The sequence below is a fragment of the Genypterus blacodes genome, unplaced genomic scaffold (assembly GCF_046128005.1).
Source record: "Genypterus blacodes isolate CSIRO-AG114 ecotype Tasmania unplaced genomic scaffold, CSIRO-AGI_Gbla_v1 ptg000062l_1, whole genome shotgun sequence".
Taxonomy (NCBI): Eukaryota; Metazoa; Chordata; class Actinopteri; order Ophidiiformes; family Ophidiidae; genus Genypterus; species Genypterus blacodes.
The window spans coordinates 342,061-357,873 of record NW_027466874.1 but is presented as its reverse complement, the minus strand read 5'-3'; the positions used below and the strand labels follow the sequence as shown (position 1 = coordinate 357,873).

The 15,813-nt window shown below is 46.3% G+C and overlaps 1 protein-coding gene across 1 annotated transcript in view; it reads left to right on the top strand.

Moving 5' to 3' along the window:
• The window catches only part of zc3h3 (zinc finger CCCH-type containing 3), a 54,151-nt gene that overhangs the window by 24,361 nt on the left and 13,977 nt on the right, over positions 1-15,813 (top strand). Inside the window, exons 4-5 of the mRNA XM_076154518.1 lie at positions 3,672-3,822; positions 15,278-15,438. Of these exons, the coding sequence (XP_076010633.1) occupies positions 3,672-3,822; positions 15,278-15,438 (312 nt within the window). The remainder of the gene's footprint in view (positions 1-3,671; positions 3,823-15,277; positions 15,439-15,813) is intronic.

Sequence of the window (15,813 nt, the reverse complement as noted above, 5' to 3'; positions counted from 1 at the left end):
GACTTGTTAAGTCTGAAGTTAGCGCGGCTTGGCTGTCTCCGTGCGAGCGTCGGAGCAGCGGGAGTCGGAGGATGAGTCCCCGGGGATGGAAATGGGGAACAGGCGCCGTCAATAATAAGATTTATGAAGTGCCGCGCTGTCCCAGGGTGGGGGTGGACGGCAGGCTGCCGCGCTCCGGATCATACGTCAGGTAGGACGAGGGGATCACCAGGGGATCCCTAAGAGGATGTCGGGTAAAGAGCCTGTCACTATCCCCAGTCAGAGGGCCATCCAGCGCTCAGACCCACCGCGGCTCCTCTTCTCTGCAAGCGCAACTTGTCCACGGTGCGAACAGAAGACGACGGCGACATCTCGGGGACGGACCTGGAGTTCGACAAGCGTAGATCCACTTACGCGGCGATACGTCTGCCGTCTTAATTTGATAAAGCCGCTTCTCCATGAATAATCTGTCACAAGTTGCAGAGGAATCTAGAGTTTGAGTAAAAGAGGATGAGAACTGCTAGAACGGATGGAGCGCCCCCTGCTGTTTGACCCCTGCGTTAGGTTGATACTTCAGTAGAAAATTAGTTTGATTTTCATTATACAAGTACAATGAAATGTGTCCGTATGCACACAACAGCTCAAAGCAATAACGAGACCACATGGAGCAAAATGAGGAGCTGCAGTGCTTTTCTTACTGTCCCCTTTCAGCCGAGGAACACTTAGACTCCTTCTACCTTGCCGCCTTGCCTCTCTCCATTTTTATTGTTTCTCACACTAAATGATTACGACTTCACTTTGAATTTGACTCTACTACTAAGTAGGAACCCTAAAGAAACGTGGCTGTGTGACAACGGCACGTGTGTGGGGTGTAAACATAAGTACAAGCAAATGAGAAGCGAAATGGCGCTGAACCACTGTTATCAAGGCAGTAAATGCAGCAGGTTAGTAGTGGAGGGAGCAAGGGTGTTAGGATGTGAGAGTACAAGGGAGCGAGGACGCAAGGGAGCGAGGAAGCGAGAGAGTAGAGCGGTGAGAGCGCTGCGGGTCGAGCAGAGGCGATTATCTGCGGATTCACAGCACAGATCAGTGGGAGATGGATGGGCGACGTGTTTGGTGCACGCGTGTGCAAACAGCGACTTCGCTGGGCGAGTCGCCGCCTCGCTCGCCCCCACACAGCATGGCAGGCCACTGTCAAAGGTCTATTAAGGAAAGATTGAGACCCCAGGTGTATATGTGTGTGTGTTAGTCCGCACACTCATTGGTCATGGTCCTACGGTGGAAGATTGAGACCCCATTGCTCCCAGAGCCACTCAAGCAACACAACCTGCAGTGGTTTACAATCAGAGCAATGCCGCCCATCCATCCCGCCGCTGACACACACACACACATACACACACACAGCACCGGCTCGCTATAGATGTCATTAACCAGCAGTCAGTGTAGAACAGCTGTGTGACAGTGCGGGACACAGTGGCGTGGTGATTCTTGGACAGCGTCTTTACAGCGAGATGGAGGTGCTGGTTAGAGATGCTCGGGGGAGGGGTAAAAGGTGTGTGGGGGACCTTTTGACAAGCGCTATTTGTCATCTGCCAGGACGCCCAAATAGCTCTGACTGCAATACAGATGGATTGTGGGAGAAAACCTCACGACAAGCCAGGCAACTAATCCCCCCCCACCCCCCATGTCTCTCTTTTCTCGTTTTCCTCAGCACTCTCTTTCATAACCCCCCCCCCCCCCCCCCCCCCCCCCACACACACACACACACACACACACACACACATTCATTCTTTCGAGATGAATTTCTCCCAAGAAAACACACAAGACGGTGTAACTCAGGACTTTCAGACTATTTGCCATAATGCTGTGGGATGTTTGTGTGGATGGAGTTAATATGATTATCACTTATCAGACGGTTGAAGAAACACATGAAGTCTCCTCCTCCAATCATGATGCCTGTAATAATCATTTAACCTACTCTACATCTGTTACTCACAGTAAGATGACGTCATTTGGTGATGACATCATATTGTTTACGTGACGTTTGAATCTGGACCTGCGACGCTACTTCCTGTCTCAAAGTTGCGTTTTGTGAAAGAGGGTTTGTGTCGCGTCACAAACGTTAACGGGTCTCATCTGCACTAAATCTGTAACGGCTGAAACAACTAAAAATAATCGATACATTCATTAATTACTAATGACAACAAATGAAATAAATGCACCCCCAGTGTAAGAAATGTCCTGCGTGTGTGTGTGTGTGTGTGTCTGTGTGTCTGTGTGTTTGTGTGTGCAGTGATTTGTATGGTGGTAAATGTTTGTCGGAGATGAATTCTCCAGCTGATCCAGAGCTTCAACGCTGCTGACAAATGAAAGAACTGCTGGGGGAGGAAGACCGGAGGGGGGAGGGGGGGAGAGGGGGGCAACGTGGAAGTGCAGAGAAGTGAAAATCGAATCATTTTATTGTTTGTCATTGCGGCTCTGGTGGTCACGGTTTGTTAGCGGGTGCTAATTAAAATAGCAACAATCATGACAATTGGCAATTAAAGTCTTGTGAGGGCCGATAGCAGACGAGCTCCTCATTGGCTGCATGAACGCGTTTGTTATCCGCGTCTCCTCGCTCTTTCCGTTACTCATTAGGAAGACGGAGTGTTGTCGCCGACCATCGTGGTGAAGAGTGTTCGACACGAGGCGGAAGTAATGTTTGTTCTTGGTGGAATATTCCCGATTTTCAATTAACTGCATGTGCAACTCATTTAAGATTGATGCCAGAAAACGTTCTCGTCGTCTCGGCGGAAACAACATGATATTAAGCGTCCGTAATCGAAGTGCTTCAGTGGCTAACAATGTTTCCCGTATCTGTAAACGCGTAACTTCCTGATCCACGGCGCGGATTCCATTCTTTACAGGAAGTGTGCGGGCGTGTCAGCCCAGCGCCGCGCCGCCATAAAACAACGTGATGGATCAGCGGCCAAATAAATAAATAAGAACACTCGGTCCTCCTCTTCTTCTTCTTCTTCTTCTTCTCCTTTTTTTTCTCTCGCTGATCTGCGCTCTTCCGCCTCTCCTCTGATGGATCTGTAAAACGACATAACGAATGAGACTTAAAGGGGGAGAGAGAGGGAAAGAGAGGAGGAGGAGGCCGGGCAGGAGGGATGAAGGCAGGGAGGAAGGAGACAGAGGAGGTGATTTATTAGGCTCATAAAAATTCTGCCTTTGTTATTCCCTCATTTTTATATGTGAAGCTTATTAAAGAGCACACCTGCCAGAGTGTGTGTGTCTGTGTGTGTGTACACGTGTGTGTGTGTGTGTGCGCGAGTGTGTGTGTGTGTGTGTGTGTGTGTTTGTATGCGTGTTTGTGCGCACTGATGACTGGACATTTAATAAGCTCGTCTCTGGTTTGTATCTGCGGTCATGTTTCTCTGTTCTGATTTGATTTCAGTTTTTACTCCACTCTGTGTATGTTTACATTTATACTATAAATATGTATTGAAGAAGTCAAAAATGATTCTTTTCTTTTTACATTAATTCCTTGTTTCCTTCCATATCACCTTTCCCTCTTTCTTTCCCAAAACAAGGCGGCTACATTGTAATGCTTTTACTGGTTTCGCTCACACTTCAGTATTTTTACACAGTAGTACTTTTCCTGCAGTATTTCCTGTAGCACTGCTGATTTTTGGTCTTTGTGCCCTCAGGCCCGACGGCTCCGTACCACCGTAGCCCCGCCTCCCCGCGGGTGTTCAGGACACGCTATAAGCTGGTGACCCGCCCAGGCGTAGGCAGTGGACACGCCAACCCCTACAGCCCCACCCTCTCCTGGAGAACCAAGAGGATCCAGTCTGCCAGGTAACACACAGCCAATACAGCCCGCTAGTCAATCAAATATCAAATAAAGAAAAATCCCTTTTATAAATCAATGAATAATACAATATTATAAATAATACTATACAATATGATAAATATATATTATACGATGGATAAATATAATCTGTCATTAATCAAATTAATAATAATAGCAAAACAAAGGAAATGTATTCAAAATAATACAATGACTAACGTACAAATACAATACAGACAAAATAAAGTCATAAAATCAATTAAATATTCTCATTGATTATGAAGTACTGTAAGCAAACAGAGAGACAAACTAACAGGCTTTTGGTGTTCACGTCACATCTCTGTGGTCCATAGAATGACTGACATAGATCCATGAGACACGTGTGTCATCACATCGATACACAGCTCCATACCTTAAGCTTTTATTGTGGAAGAGAGAACTTTGGTCTTTGTGCTGTAGAAGACAGAATAACATGGATCCATAAGGGTCCACTCAAACTCCTACAGACCTGAAGACAAGCACAAACTTTCACGTTGTGTCACGCAATAAGGCTGTTAATGCAAAAACGCAGCCCCACTTTGCGCAGCATCATTCTTTGCGTTGTTTATGTTAACACAAACACACACACCTCTTTGTGTATGAGGGCTTTTGTTTTGTGGCATGACACGGCCACCATGCTGCCATCACGTTAGCAAAGACAAATACACCTCTGCTCGCTGCAGGTCTGGGTTTAATGCTAATATCCCTCAGGGCGTAGCGGCGGCCCGTCTTTATGTCACAGTCATGTGTATCACCAGGCTCCAAATTTATGGTGCTCATTCTTACACAGTAGATAACCCAGAGAATAAACCATTTACACCAGTGAGCTCCCCACATTAATTTACACCAGCAGGGATGGATTCTCACCTAGGACACACACACACACACATACACACACACTCCTTAATGTCATTGCAGCCCCCAGCTCCTCTTCTTCCTCTTCTCCCTCCCCTCCACCCTCATTTATCTAACTCGCATTCCCTCACAGCATCCCCACGCTCCTCATTCTGTCATTCTCACGTTCTCACTTTAAGTTTAAATGCAAAGAAAGCACGATTTCACAACAAACAAGTTGTGTGCAGACAAAATAATTTGTGCTCAGCCAGTTAGTTTGAGTTAAAACGTGAAATGTTTAGCTTCGGAGGCGAGAGTGTGTGTTTTAGTGTGGTTCAACATGGCAGCGTAGCGAGGGTGGAGAGTTAATTAAAGTTTATGATGAGGTCATTATTGGATGATGGACGTCGCGTTAATGTGTTATTTGTGGCTTCATCGCCATGAAGACGCTCCCTGCACATACAGGACAATATACCAGGTCAAAGTCGGACTTTCTGGTGCTGGAATGTTCCTGGAGCCAGAGGCACAAACACGTCCCAGCCTCTGTCCTCACAGGGGTCCATCTTGGAACGTCAGCAGGATCACAGCAGGACCGCCCTGCAACTCCTTTTCCTGTACTCTACCTCATGCCTGCATTTTGGGAGCGCTCTTGTGGAACGACCTTTGGTTATTTGTTTTGGTTATTATGAAGCTGATCGGCTCACTCAGATTGAAGCTCCGAAAAAAAAATTCATTACATTTTTTAATGAATTGGACTTTTATTTCAAGCCTCAATCTTTTATATTTCATATTTTGCAAAATTTCAAGAACCAGTCAAATAAAAAAAATTATTTACAGATCCTGAAATTACATTTTTAGCTAGAATAATTAATCTATCGTAGTTTATATTGATATATACAGTATAAATATATATATATATGTTTTTTTTGTTTTTTTCCCCAACATTTTAAAAGTTTTATACATGGACTTTTTTCCATCAAAGCGTTTGATTTAACATTGTTTTTTATCTGGTCATGACAGAGGCCTTTGACTTTTGCTGTGTCCGTGTGTTTGGATCATGATGAGGTACATATTTACATTACATTTGTATTTATACATTTTATGCAAAGCCTCGTACAGGTGAGACGGTACAACACAAAACGGCTGATCAAGGACAAAACACAGAATTAATGCCACAAAGCAAAGTCGCTGCGTATAAACGCCAGCTGCTGTAGCAGGTGCTGAGCAGGTGCACACAAACACACACACCCACACACACACACAAGCAGCCAGCATAAACGCTAATATGCTGTTATCATAAGGAGTATTTTTGGCAATTCCTTCATTTGATGGAGATATTTCGCTTATTTTCCTTAATTGTTACAGTGCAATATGTTGGTTTGTGTTCAGACTCACACAAGGACTTTCACACGGTCACAGAGTCGACGTCAAACGCAGGACTCACAATTTGTGCAAAAATATTGAACAAATTCACAAGACAATACTTTTCCGCATTTCCGCATTTCTGAAAAGCTACCATTTCAAAGTATACAGTATGTATAAGTATAAACAGTATACACTATTAGTAGGATTCTGCTGCATATACTCGACTCATGTAGATGTGTGACTCGTGTTTGAGGAAACTGGCGATGTAGCTCACTCCAGACAGACAGGAGAGCTCAGATCATAGAGTCAAACCTTTAACACAAAGCACTTGATGAGTACTTGTCCACTAATGGTTAACTAGTTAACTAGTCTTTGTGTGTGTGCTTTGTTGGGTCGGGGGTGGGCTGTTCATTTGTGTAATCTAGATTTGGTGGGGGGCTGTGGGGGGGCTGTGGCCGGACTCGGCCTCTGGTGACTTATTACTATTCATTTAGCTGCCGCAGTAAATATTGATTCATCAAGGGATTTTCAATTTGAGCCGCGTGACACCTCGTGAAATATCACCGAGAGTGTAGGAGTGAGGGGAGCTGGGGGGGCGGGGTGCAGGTCGCGTCCCCAGGGAGAGGAGATCCACCGCCGTTTCCTCCTCTGCTCTCACCTGCTTTATCTGTCTGCTTTAAAGCTGCCGGGCCCTTCGCTGTTATCAGCTGGAGCCTATTGAGTGCAGCTCCAGCTCATATTCTCTCCTCTTAACTACTGAGAGCCGCTCTTCATCTCCAGCCTATCGGACCCAGTGATCACTGAATGATCATTGAATGATCCTTGTCCTCAAATGTCCTCATATGTCCTCCTCTCTTATCTCTGCTCTGTCGCATGATTAAAGCCCTCGCCCTGGTCCGTCCATCTGCAAACCTAAAGGCACCAGCTGGCAGCGTAACAAGGATGGATTCCACAGGTTTCCTTCGCGACCTCAGCACATAAACGAGGCAATGACATCGTGTTCATGTTTATGGCCTCGAGGGTTAAACAACAGAGGAGGAGCTGCTCTTTTGGTTTCTTTTGAGGCATTGGCTGATTGTATGGTTTGAGAAAAATAAAATAGCAGACCGTCAAAACATCAGTAACTTAAAACTTCACGTTTAACATCCGAGCCGCTTCAGTCGACCCAAACACGCTGTCACTCTGTAGCCACTTAGTAAATACTGACAGACACCATTTCACTCATTTTAGCTCTGCAGATGAGTCCCAGTGCACCGTTTCTCCACCTGACCCTTGTTAACCCGCTCATCCTACACGCTCTCTGCTCCCAGGACCCAGAGGAAGTAAGCGAGGAAGTGATGCCGTCCCAGCATGCCGTGCGCTTACCAGGCGTCAGCTGTAATGAGCGTCGCGGGTGATTTAGTGGTAGGAGGGGGAGGACTTATTTGGGGGGGGTCAGTGGGCTGCAGTATTTCAGCCCCCGCCACCAGAAAATAGATATAATCTCAACATTAACTCCATTAATAGTAGCAGGAGTTGAATTAAGAAAGCCGTAAAGCAGGAACCCCCCCAGGATAAATTACAGCCCAGACCTCCCTCTGTCTCTCTCTCCCTCCCTCCATCTCTCCCTTATCTCTCTCTCTCTCACTCCCTCCCTCCATCTCTCTCTCACTCCCTCCATCTCTCACTCACTCCATCTCTCTCTCTCCCTCTATCTCTGTCTCCCTCCATCTCTCTCACTCCCTCCCTATTCTTCTCTCCCTGTCACTTCTTTAATTTCTTCTCTCTCCTTGTTAGCTTCCTTTGCCTTCGTCTCCTCTGTGCTCTCCTCCTTCTTGGTCCATCTTCAGGGTTTTGTTCTAAATCCGGTCAGACTTTTCTCTCATCTGTCTCCACAGATCTAGAACATGTGACACGCACCACACACAACCCTATGAGCAGAAACATCAATGTGTTTGTTCCTCTTGCAGACTAACAGAGATACACGTGACACAGAGATCTTCTCTCTTAGTTTTGTGCCAACATTGTCCTGTAGTTGTAAGTTTGGGCTTCATCACTCTGAAAGTGTATCAACTTTGAGTGTTTGCAGGTTCTTGCAGGTTTCCGTGGTTCTTCTCGTCACGGGTCGGAAGGGACCATAAGAATGTTCTGAGTGGATACCTCCAAGTTCCGGGTTTCTGCTCGTCAAAACATGGAAAAGCGTGAACAGCAGCAGCAGACTGACACGTTAGCATCAGCCGGCGACTTATACACGTTAGTCACGTGTTCGTAACTGTAGGCTAGAATCAACAAAGGAACCTTAACAGTGTGTTAACAGGAATAACAGCATCCTTCTTTCATACCTCATTCATTATTCAGCCTTATTTCTTTTCTTCCATGTTCGACACCCAAACCCCAAATAAGTACCACTTTTTAGTTTTTTGAATGTATACATCCACACACACACACACACACACACACACACACAGTATATATACATTCAGTGCAGGGGCTCATCTCCTTTAGTGCTCCTTTATCGATCAGTACAGGATGTAAGAGACAGTGCAATAAACTGGAGCAGCTCTCGCTCTCTCTCTGTCTCTCTCTCTCCCTCTCTCTCTCTTCTTCACTCCTCGCTCTTCCTCTCCAGCACTCACTCCCCCATTCATCTCCCTTCATACACCAATTCATTCGCTCACTCATTACTTATCACATTCCTCATCTCCCCCCGTCCAGCGCACGGCGACCCTGTTTTGCTGAGTTTTCACGCACAGACGCGTTCTCGCTCGCCCCTCTTAATGTTATTGTCTCCCCTTAAAAGAGGTCCTTCGCTCATTATTATCAGGATTTGATTGCATCTTGATGCGTAACGACGGGCGCTTAAGTTCCCTCTAAGTGCCGTACCTTAAAGCCGGGGCAGGAATCCTTACGGTTTGGAATTAGCCAGATGACTGTTTTTGCTGCGCTCTGTTTCAAGGGTAACTGTTTCCCGATATGAGCTTACTAATGCTTGGGTTGCAGACAAATAGACGAGGGCAGCATTATTCGGAGCAGTCGCGCGACCCTCCAAATTCCTCCCTGTCACTAAAACAAAAGTCGGATCATTCATCAACAGCGGCGGTAGTGCTGAATTGCTCTCTCCTTCATCTGTGCATCGCATGCACAAGCGTCCGCGCAAACACACACACACACACACACACACACACACACACAAGCGCGGCTGGGAGTCACCAGGGAGTCGGCGTGTGCCCTTGCCCACTCCTCAATTTCTTCCTTATCACTCCATATTTTTTTACCTTTCTCTGTGGAGTTACTGCTCTCCTCCTCTCACCTCTAGTCTTTGTCTTTGGCTTTCACTTTGTTACACACACACACACACACATATTTACACCGTAGTACTTTCCAGCCCTCCTGGTCCTAAATCTCTACCTTTTGGCATCTAATTGTAGTTTTTTTAAGGTTCAGAATTGCAGTAAAGTGTTCTGTGTTTTACCTCAGTTTGTACTTAAAGTGATACTTCAGCAGTCTCACTAAATGTAAAGATTTGTTTTGTGAAACTGACTTTGTGTTTGTGTAGTTTTTGTCGTTGGAGCACCGTGGATAGATGGCGTTATTGGCTGTAAGTGTTTCGCTTGCATTCGTTAGATTATTGTGAATGTTGAGACGACCCCTCCTCCCACCCCAACCCCCGAGAGAACTTTCCTGTCCGCCACTAGTGGATTTGTGTGGCGGACGGCCCCGGAGGCTCTCTGATAACGCGCCGCCCTCTGGAGGTCAAGGTTATCACGGAGAACAGGTCAAGGGGAGTGCAGGCACAGGAGACCTACTGAGGGTGTCTCTCTGTGGTTTGCCTCTGGATCTTCACTTCCTCCTCTCTTGTTACGGGGCAGATGACCTCAGTGTTGTCGTACAGATAATCTGTGAGCTGTTGTTCCCTCGTGGTCTAAAGGTCTCACGTTAGCTCAGATATTCGCACAAGCCTGAGAACTTCATTTAGGTCCAATTAAGCTTCCAGCCTTGCACCGTCGCCGACCAAACACCAACGCTCGATGTGCGTAGTTCAGGACTGTGGAAGCATTCGCATACGTGCTGCTTACATCACAAAAACCTTTGCTGTGCACACTGACTGACAACAGGCAGTTTTAAGTACCATCTCTTTAAGGTGTGAAGAGTCTGCTCTGCAGTGCTGCACTGAGAGCAGATGATGGAGGCTGATGTTCTGGGTGAAGATCTGATGGAGTTACTGACTTACTGACTGATAGAAGATCAGGATGTGTACGGTGGATTTGAGGTTGTTTCTGAATGAATCAGTGGTTTTCCTGTAGTGTTGGTTCTGTTGGTTCTGCAGGGTCCAGTGGGTAATCGTGGAGATAAGATTCGCCTGGTTTGATTGACTGATGAGCTCTCTAGGCATTCTCCACCCCACCTCTCTCTCTCTCCCTCTCTCTTTCTGTCCCCCTCTCTCTCTTCTTCTCTCTCTTAGGGTCTCTCTCTGTATCTTTCTCTCCCTCTGTCTTTCTGTCTCTGTCTCCCTCTCTCTCTTTCTGACCCTCTCTCTCTCTCTCTTTTTTTATTTAGTCTCTGTAGTATTTTAGTTGGGTTTATTAAATATTTTAAACTATTTAAACGATCTTCGTCCTTGTCGGAATGTTGAGCCACTTTCTGACTTTACAAACGTGAAACTGGTTCTTCTAAATCAGAACCAAGCCTGGACGTTTAATCCAAACATCCTCAGCCTGCGCTTCTTCCTACAGGTTTGGCCATGGGCTCCAACCCCCGTTTCCCCCTGCGCCCCCGTCCCCCCCGGCTGTGGCCCTGTGTCGGGGGTTAACTGCTGCCTGTGTTAACTGTTCATGTCATATCCCCATTAACCTCCTTTGTGGCCGTGTGGGCCGCCTGGTCCCTGTTTAAGCCTCCCAGGGTGGCAGTCAGCACTCCAACATTAGCCTCCATTACGGCTCCCCTGGCTGCTGTTGCCCTGTGTAGGGCAGCCACCCATCTTGTGTGTGAGCCGGAGTGTCTGTGCCGCTGAGTTATGGCATGCGGTCAGGAACGCCGCGGGCATGACTCCCACTCATGGCTCATATATGCTTTCTTTCGGCTTTTGTTGTTTTTTTATTATTTGCAGTTCGGCAGCGGCTCTGCACTGCTGCATGTGAGTGTGTATGTGTGTGTGTATGTGTGTGTGTGTGTGTGTGTATGTGTGTGTGGGGGTTGTTTGCGGTGTGTGTTTGGGGTAACCCTCTCTGTTCTCTATAATGGGAGGCATGAACTCTCGCTCTAAACCCATTTCCAGCCCATCTGAAATACGGCAGCAAATTACCTCCAGCGGCGCCCCGCACACCAGCCCCAATCCGCCCCAAATAGAAGTGACAGGACAGCGCAATTTATCGCCATAACCCCTGCACACACACACGCACACGCTCGCACACACACACACACACACCCCCATCCAGCATCCCACACTGGCTGTAGACACACAGTTACAGCCGCGGCGCTCGCATACAGAGTGGAGTGAGTGATTCCGGAACGCGGTTCTTTGTGCGTACACTGTAAAAACATCTGCTGCTGTAAAAAAACTAATTAATCAAATCAATTGATATAATAATAGTTGGTATAATAATAGCAGTTTTTTCACACTGTCAATGAGTCAAACATCACGGATGCTGTTTCACTGAGCTCATTCTGCTGCTCAGCATCAAACACTTTATATTTTTTTTAGAAGCTGGACTTTATCTGCTGCATTTTTAAATAATCATATAATGTCCAGATCTTTCAGAAAATTACAATCAGAAAAGGTTTTGTTTCAAAGCCTCTAAAATCTCCTCTACATGAAGCTAAACGCTTTACTAAGATGCTTATATGTTGACCTCTGACCTTTGACCGTGAAACCTCTCTATGTTGGCATGGATCTCTATCCTATAGTAACTTTGACCTTTGACCCTGAACCCTCTGTATGTTGTCATGGATCTCTATCCTGTAGTAACTTTGACCTTTGACCCTGAACCCTCTGTATGTTGTTGTGGATCTCTATCCTATAGTAACTTTGACCTTTGACCCTGAACCCTCTGTATGTTGTCATGGATCTCTATCCTATAGTAATTATGACCTTTGACAATGAACCCTCTGTAAGCATTTACCCATAAATCATTGCATGTTGTTAAGCTGCATCACTTTAAGTTAAACAGCATCTCACTGAAGGTTTCAGGTTATTTTCACTTCAGTTGTCCTGATGGTCAGTTCTCGTTTTTACCCCCACGTACCACTGCTGGTCCTCCTTGCTACACTCGTGTTTGAGAACCACTGATGCGTCTGCATTTTTCTCCGTTTCCCTGTCGAAAACAGGAAATCCTCCCCAAACGACATGACTGAAAGTGATGCTGATTGAACTTAAACGAATCCGTTTAGTGCAGTAACGTGTCTCAGTCAGTCATCTGTGCTGCGTCCCTCCAGACTCTGATTAAAGAGCTCTGAAGTCACTTCAACTCTTCTAACAAAATCAATGCAAGACGTTTCCTCCTGCCTTTTTCATGGCATCACTTTTTACAGTGTATGTGTGTGTAGACGCCTGTTGTGTGCGCTGCAGGCTGGCGGTGGTGTGTGTGTGTGTGTGTGTGTGTGTGTTGGGGGGCCCTGGCTCTGGCCCCCTGCCCTGCCTATTATCTCATTGATTTCCTCCTCTCCTCTTTTCAATTCTCTCCATTTCCACACTGCCGTCCTTTCCATTAGAGGAGCAATTTAACAGAGTGCTGTGACATGGGGGGGGCGGGGGGGGGTCCTGAAGATGGGAAACATAAAGTGAGGAGATATAGTGGAGGAGCTGGACGGAGGACAGGAAGAGAGGAGGAGGAGAGGAGACTCGTTTTCATTCAGACCCAGTGAACATTTCTCGCATTAACGTGAAAAATTGACGACTCCCGGTTGTTGTTTTTTCTTTCATTTTTTTTCTTACTTTCTCTCTCTCTCTCTCTCTCTCTTTCTCTTTCTCTCTTTCTTTCTCTCTCTCTCTCTTTCTTTCTCTCTTTTCTCTTTCTCTTTCTCCATCTTTCATTCCATTCGTCTTCATCCTCGGTTTGTCATGTTCTTGCGATAATTTGGTTGTAAACGCGGACCCACAGATGCGGACATAATACCAGAATTGAGATGAGAGCAAACAACAGAAATTTCTGTTGTTGTTTTTGCAGTCTCTAGTCTTAGAAAACCGGTCCACAGTGGTGAGTATTACTGAGTTGCCTTTGGACGTAGGTAGGCCTGTGACGAAATCAACCCCTGTATGAGACCAGGGACGACTAGGCTCTGGAAGAGAACGGAGTAACCCCAAAGGAGGGCGATGGGTGCTCTTACCTCTTGCACACGTTGCATGCAGATACATAGGCACTGGTGTCAGCCGCCATAGATGGCCAACAAAAATGTCTTCTAATGAGGGATAGAGTGCGTGAAATCCCAGGGTGACAGGCAAAGTTAGAGGTTTGAGCCCACTGCAAAACCTGGGAACGGACAGAATTGAGGACAAATGCAATTATCAGGGCCCCCACCAGGGTCAGGTTGCAGTCGCTGTGCCTCGCGGACTGCTTCTTCAACCTCCCACCTGACGGCTGCCACAACCCGAGAAGATGGCAGTATAAGGTCAAGAACAGCAGGATCTGTATCAGGGGAGAACTGAAGGCACAATCTCCCTCAGCCTAGTTGAGAACCTGAAGAAAGTCAATGAGTCCAATGGGTATGTGGAGAGAAACGCTTCAGCCCAAGCCAGCACTCTGTTGCAGGTCGCTGCTGAAAAATGAGCGAACACTGGAGTAAAAAAAACCCTACACTTGTCTAACTCACCCCAGAATGGCTCAGGATTTCGCTTAAAGACTGCTGTGGTGAGGGCGGCGACCTGGTTGCTGAACTCGACCAGCTGATGCTTCATTACCTGGCTGGTCTCGGCAAGAGTCTTCAGGTGATGGTCACGTTGGCTGAGCAGGGCCCCATGTCTGGCGACAGCTTTAAGTACCGAAGGTGCTCCAAGGGTTGTGTCTGCTGCGTCCATGGTGGCCAGATAGCTCTGTGACGATCAGTTGGTTGTAAACGCGAACCCACAGATGCGGACTCAACACCAGAATTGAGATGAGAACAAACAACAGAAATGTATTATAACTCCAACAAGCACGGAAAAAAACAGGAACAAAAATCCACTGGTGCTATGACTGGAGAACGGAGTCGGACAGCGGTCGGAGACACAGAGTCTGGAGTGCAGCCAGAGACAAAGACGCTGGCGTGGTGGTTGGAGACACGGAGTTCTGAGTGCTGAGGGAAACGAAGTGAGTAGATCTAGAAAATCCAGGAAGAGACACAGGAACAATGAAAAACTGCTGACCAAAAACAGATGCAGCTCATATCCTGTGAAGCTTTTACAAGTACCGTAATGCTTAAGGGAGAACTCGAAGCTATCTGGCGAAGAACTAAATACTACATACTGTAACTGATCAATCCTGGATTGTAGATGAGCCTCAGGTGTGTGGAGTGAGATGGCGGGAACAGGAAATTTCAGATTTGTGTGTGATTTGATTTGTGTGTTGTGTATTAAATTGCATGAATGTAAGAAATGTATGTATCTGAATGTAAATTTCTCAACGCTGGGATTGAACGTGGGGTGTTTTTCTTCTTCTTCTTCTTCTTCTTCTTCTTAACCACGCCCAGCCAGGAACGACAACACATGTAGGAAGAAAACAGACAGGGAAACGGGGAAAAAAAAAAAAAATATTGCGATCAGATCCCAACACTGTTTCATCGCTTCCTTCTCTCTTTCTTGTACATTTGTTACTTTCATTCTTGCCCTTTTCTTCCTTTTCTAAATCCTTTTCCTCTGGTTTTTTTCTTCTTTTCCTAAGTTTATGCTATATTCCTTTTTTTCTTGTTCTTTATACTTTCCTTCCATGTCTCCTTTCATCCTTCCTTTGTTGCTTGTTTCCCTCCTTTGTTTCTACTTTTCCCCTCGTCTGTCCCTCCTTCTCTCCTTCTTTATTCCTCTCACCTCCTCTTTCCTCCCAACATTGCTTCTTTGTTCCCTTTTCTCTTCCCTTCTTTCCCACGTCTTCTACTTGTGTCCTACTTCCCTTTCTTACTCATTTCACTATCTCTCTCTCTTTCCCTTTGTTTTCTTCTTCGTTTCTTTGATAGCTTCTTTCCTTGCTTCCTTTCCTCCTTCTTTCTTACCCTTCCTCCATTTGTCTTTATGTCTTTCCTTTTTCACTCATTATTTCTCTTTCTCCTTCTCTCCATCAGGACGTTCCTGCAGAGCCGCATGAGGCCCCCCCATGAAGCGCCCCCGTCTACTCAGGGATGGAGGGGACGGAGCTTGCGCTGGATTGGAGGTTCCTTATACCGCGTGTCAGCCAACAAGCTGTCCCGCACCGTGACAGCCAGCATGTCAATCAACCGCACAGGTGACGCAATATGTGTGTGTGCGTGCTGGATGTGTTTGATCTGTGTTGGAAGTATTCAGGGGGCGCAGCTTCATCTCACACAGTCTGATGTTGTAGCTCACACACATCTAAACATTTGTGTTATATTTGTGCCACAGAAAGTGAAGTTTCAGTTCTTTACACACCAGCGAGTCTCAGGAACATCATTACTACTGTAATGTTCTTCCTCAGTAAGTTGTGTCATTGTGTATATGGGTGCTTCTCTCGGGGTCTGTAGGTCTTTGAATTGACCCTTATGGATCAATGAACATGTGTTAAAGCCTCCTCCTCTACATGAAGCTAGAAGTTTAGTTAGATACTAATATATTGACCTCTGACCTTTTGCCTCATTATAGC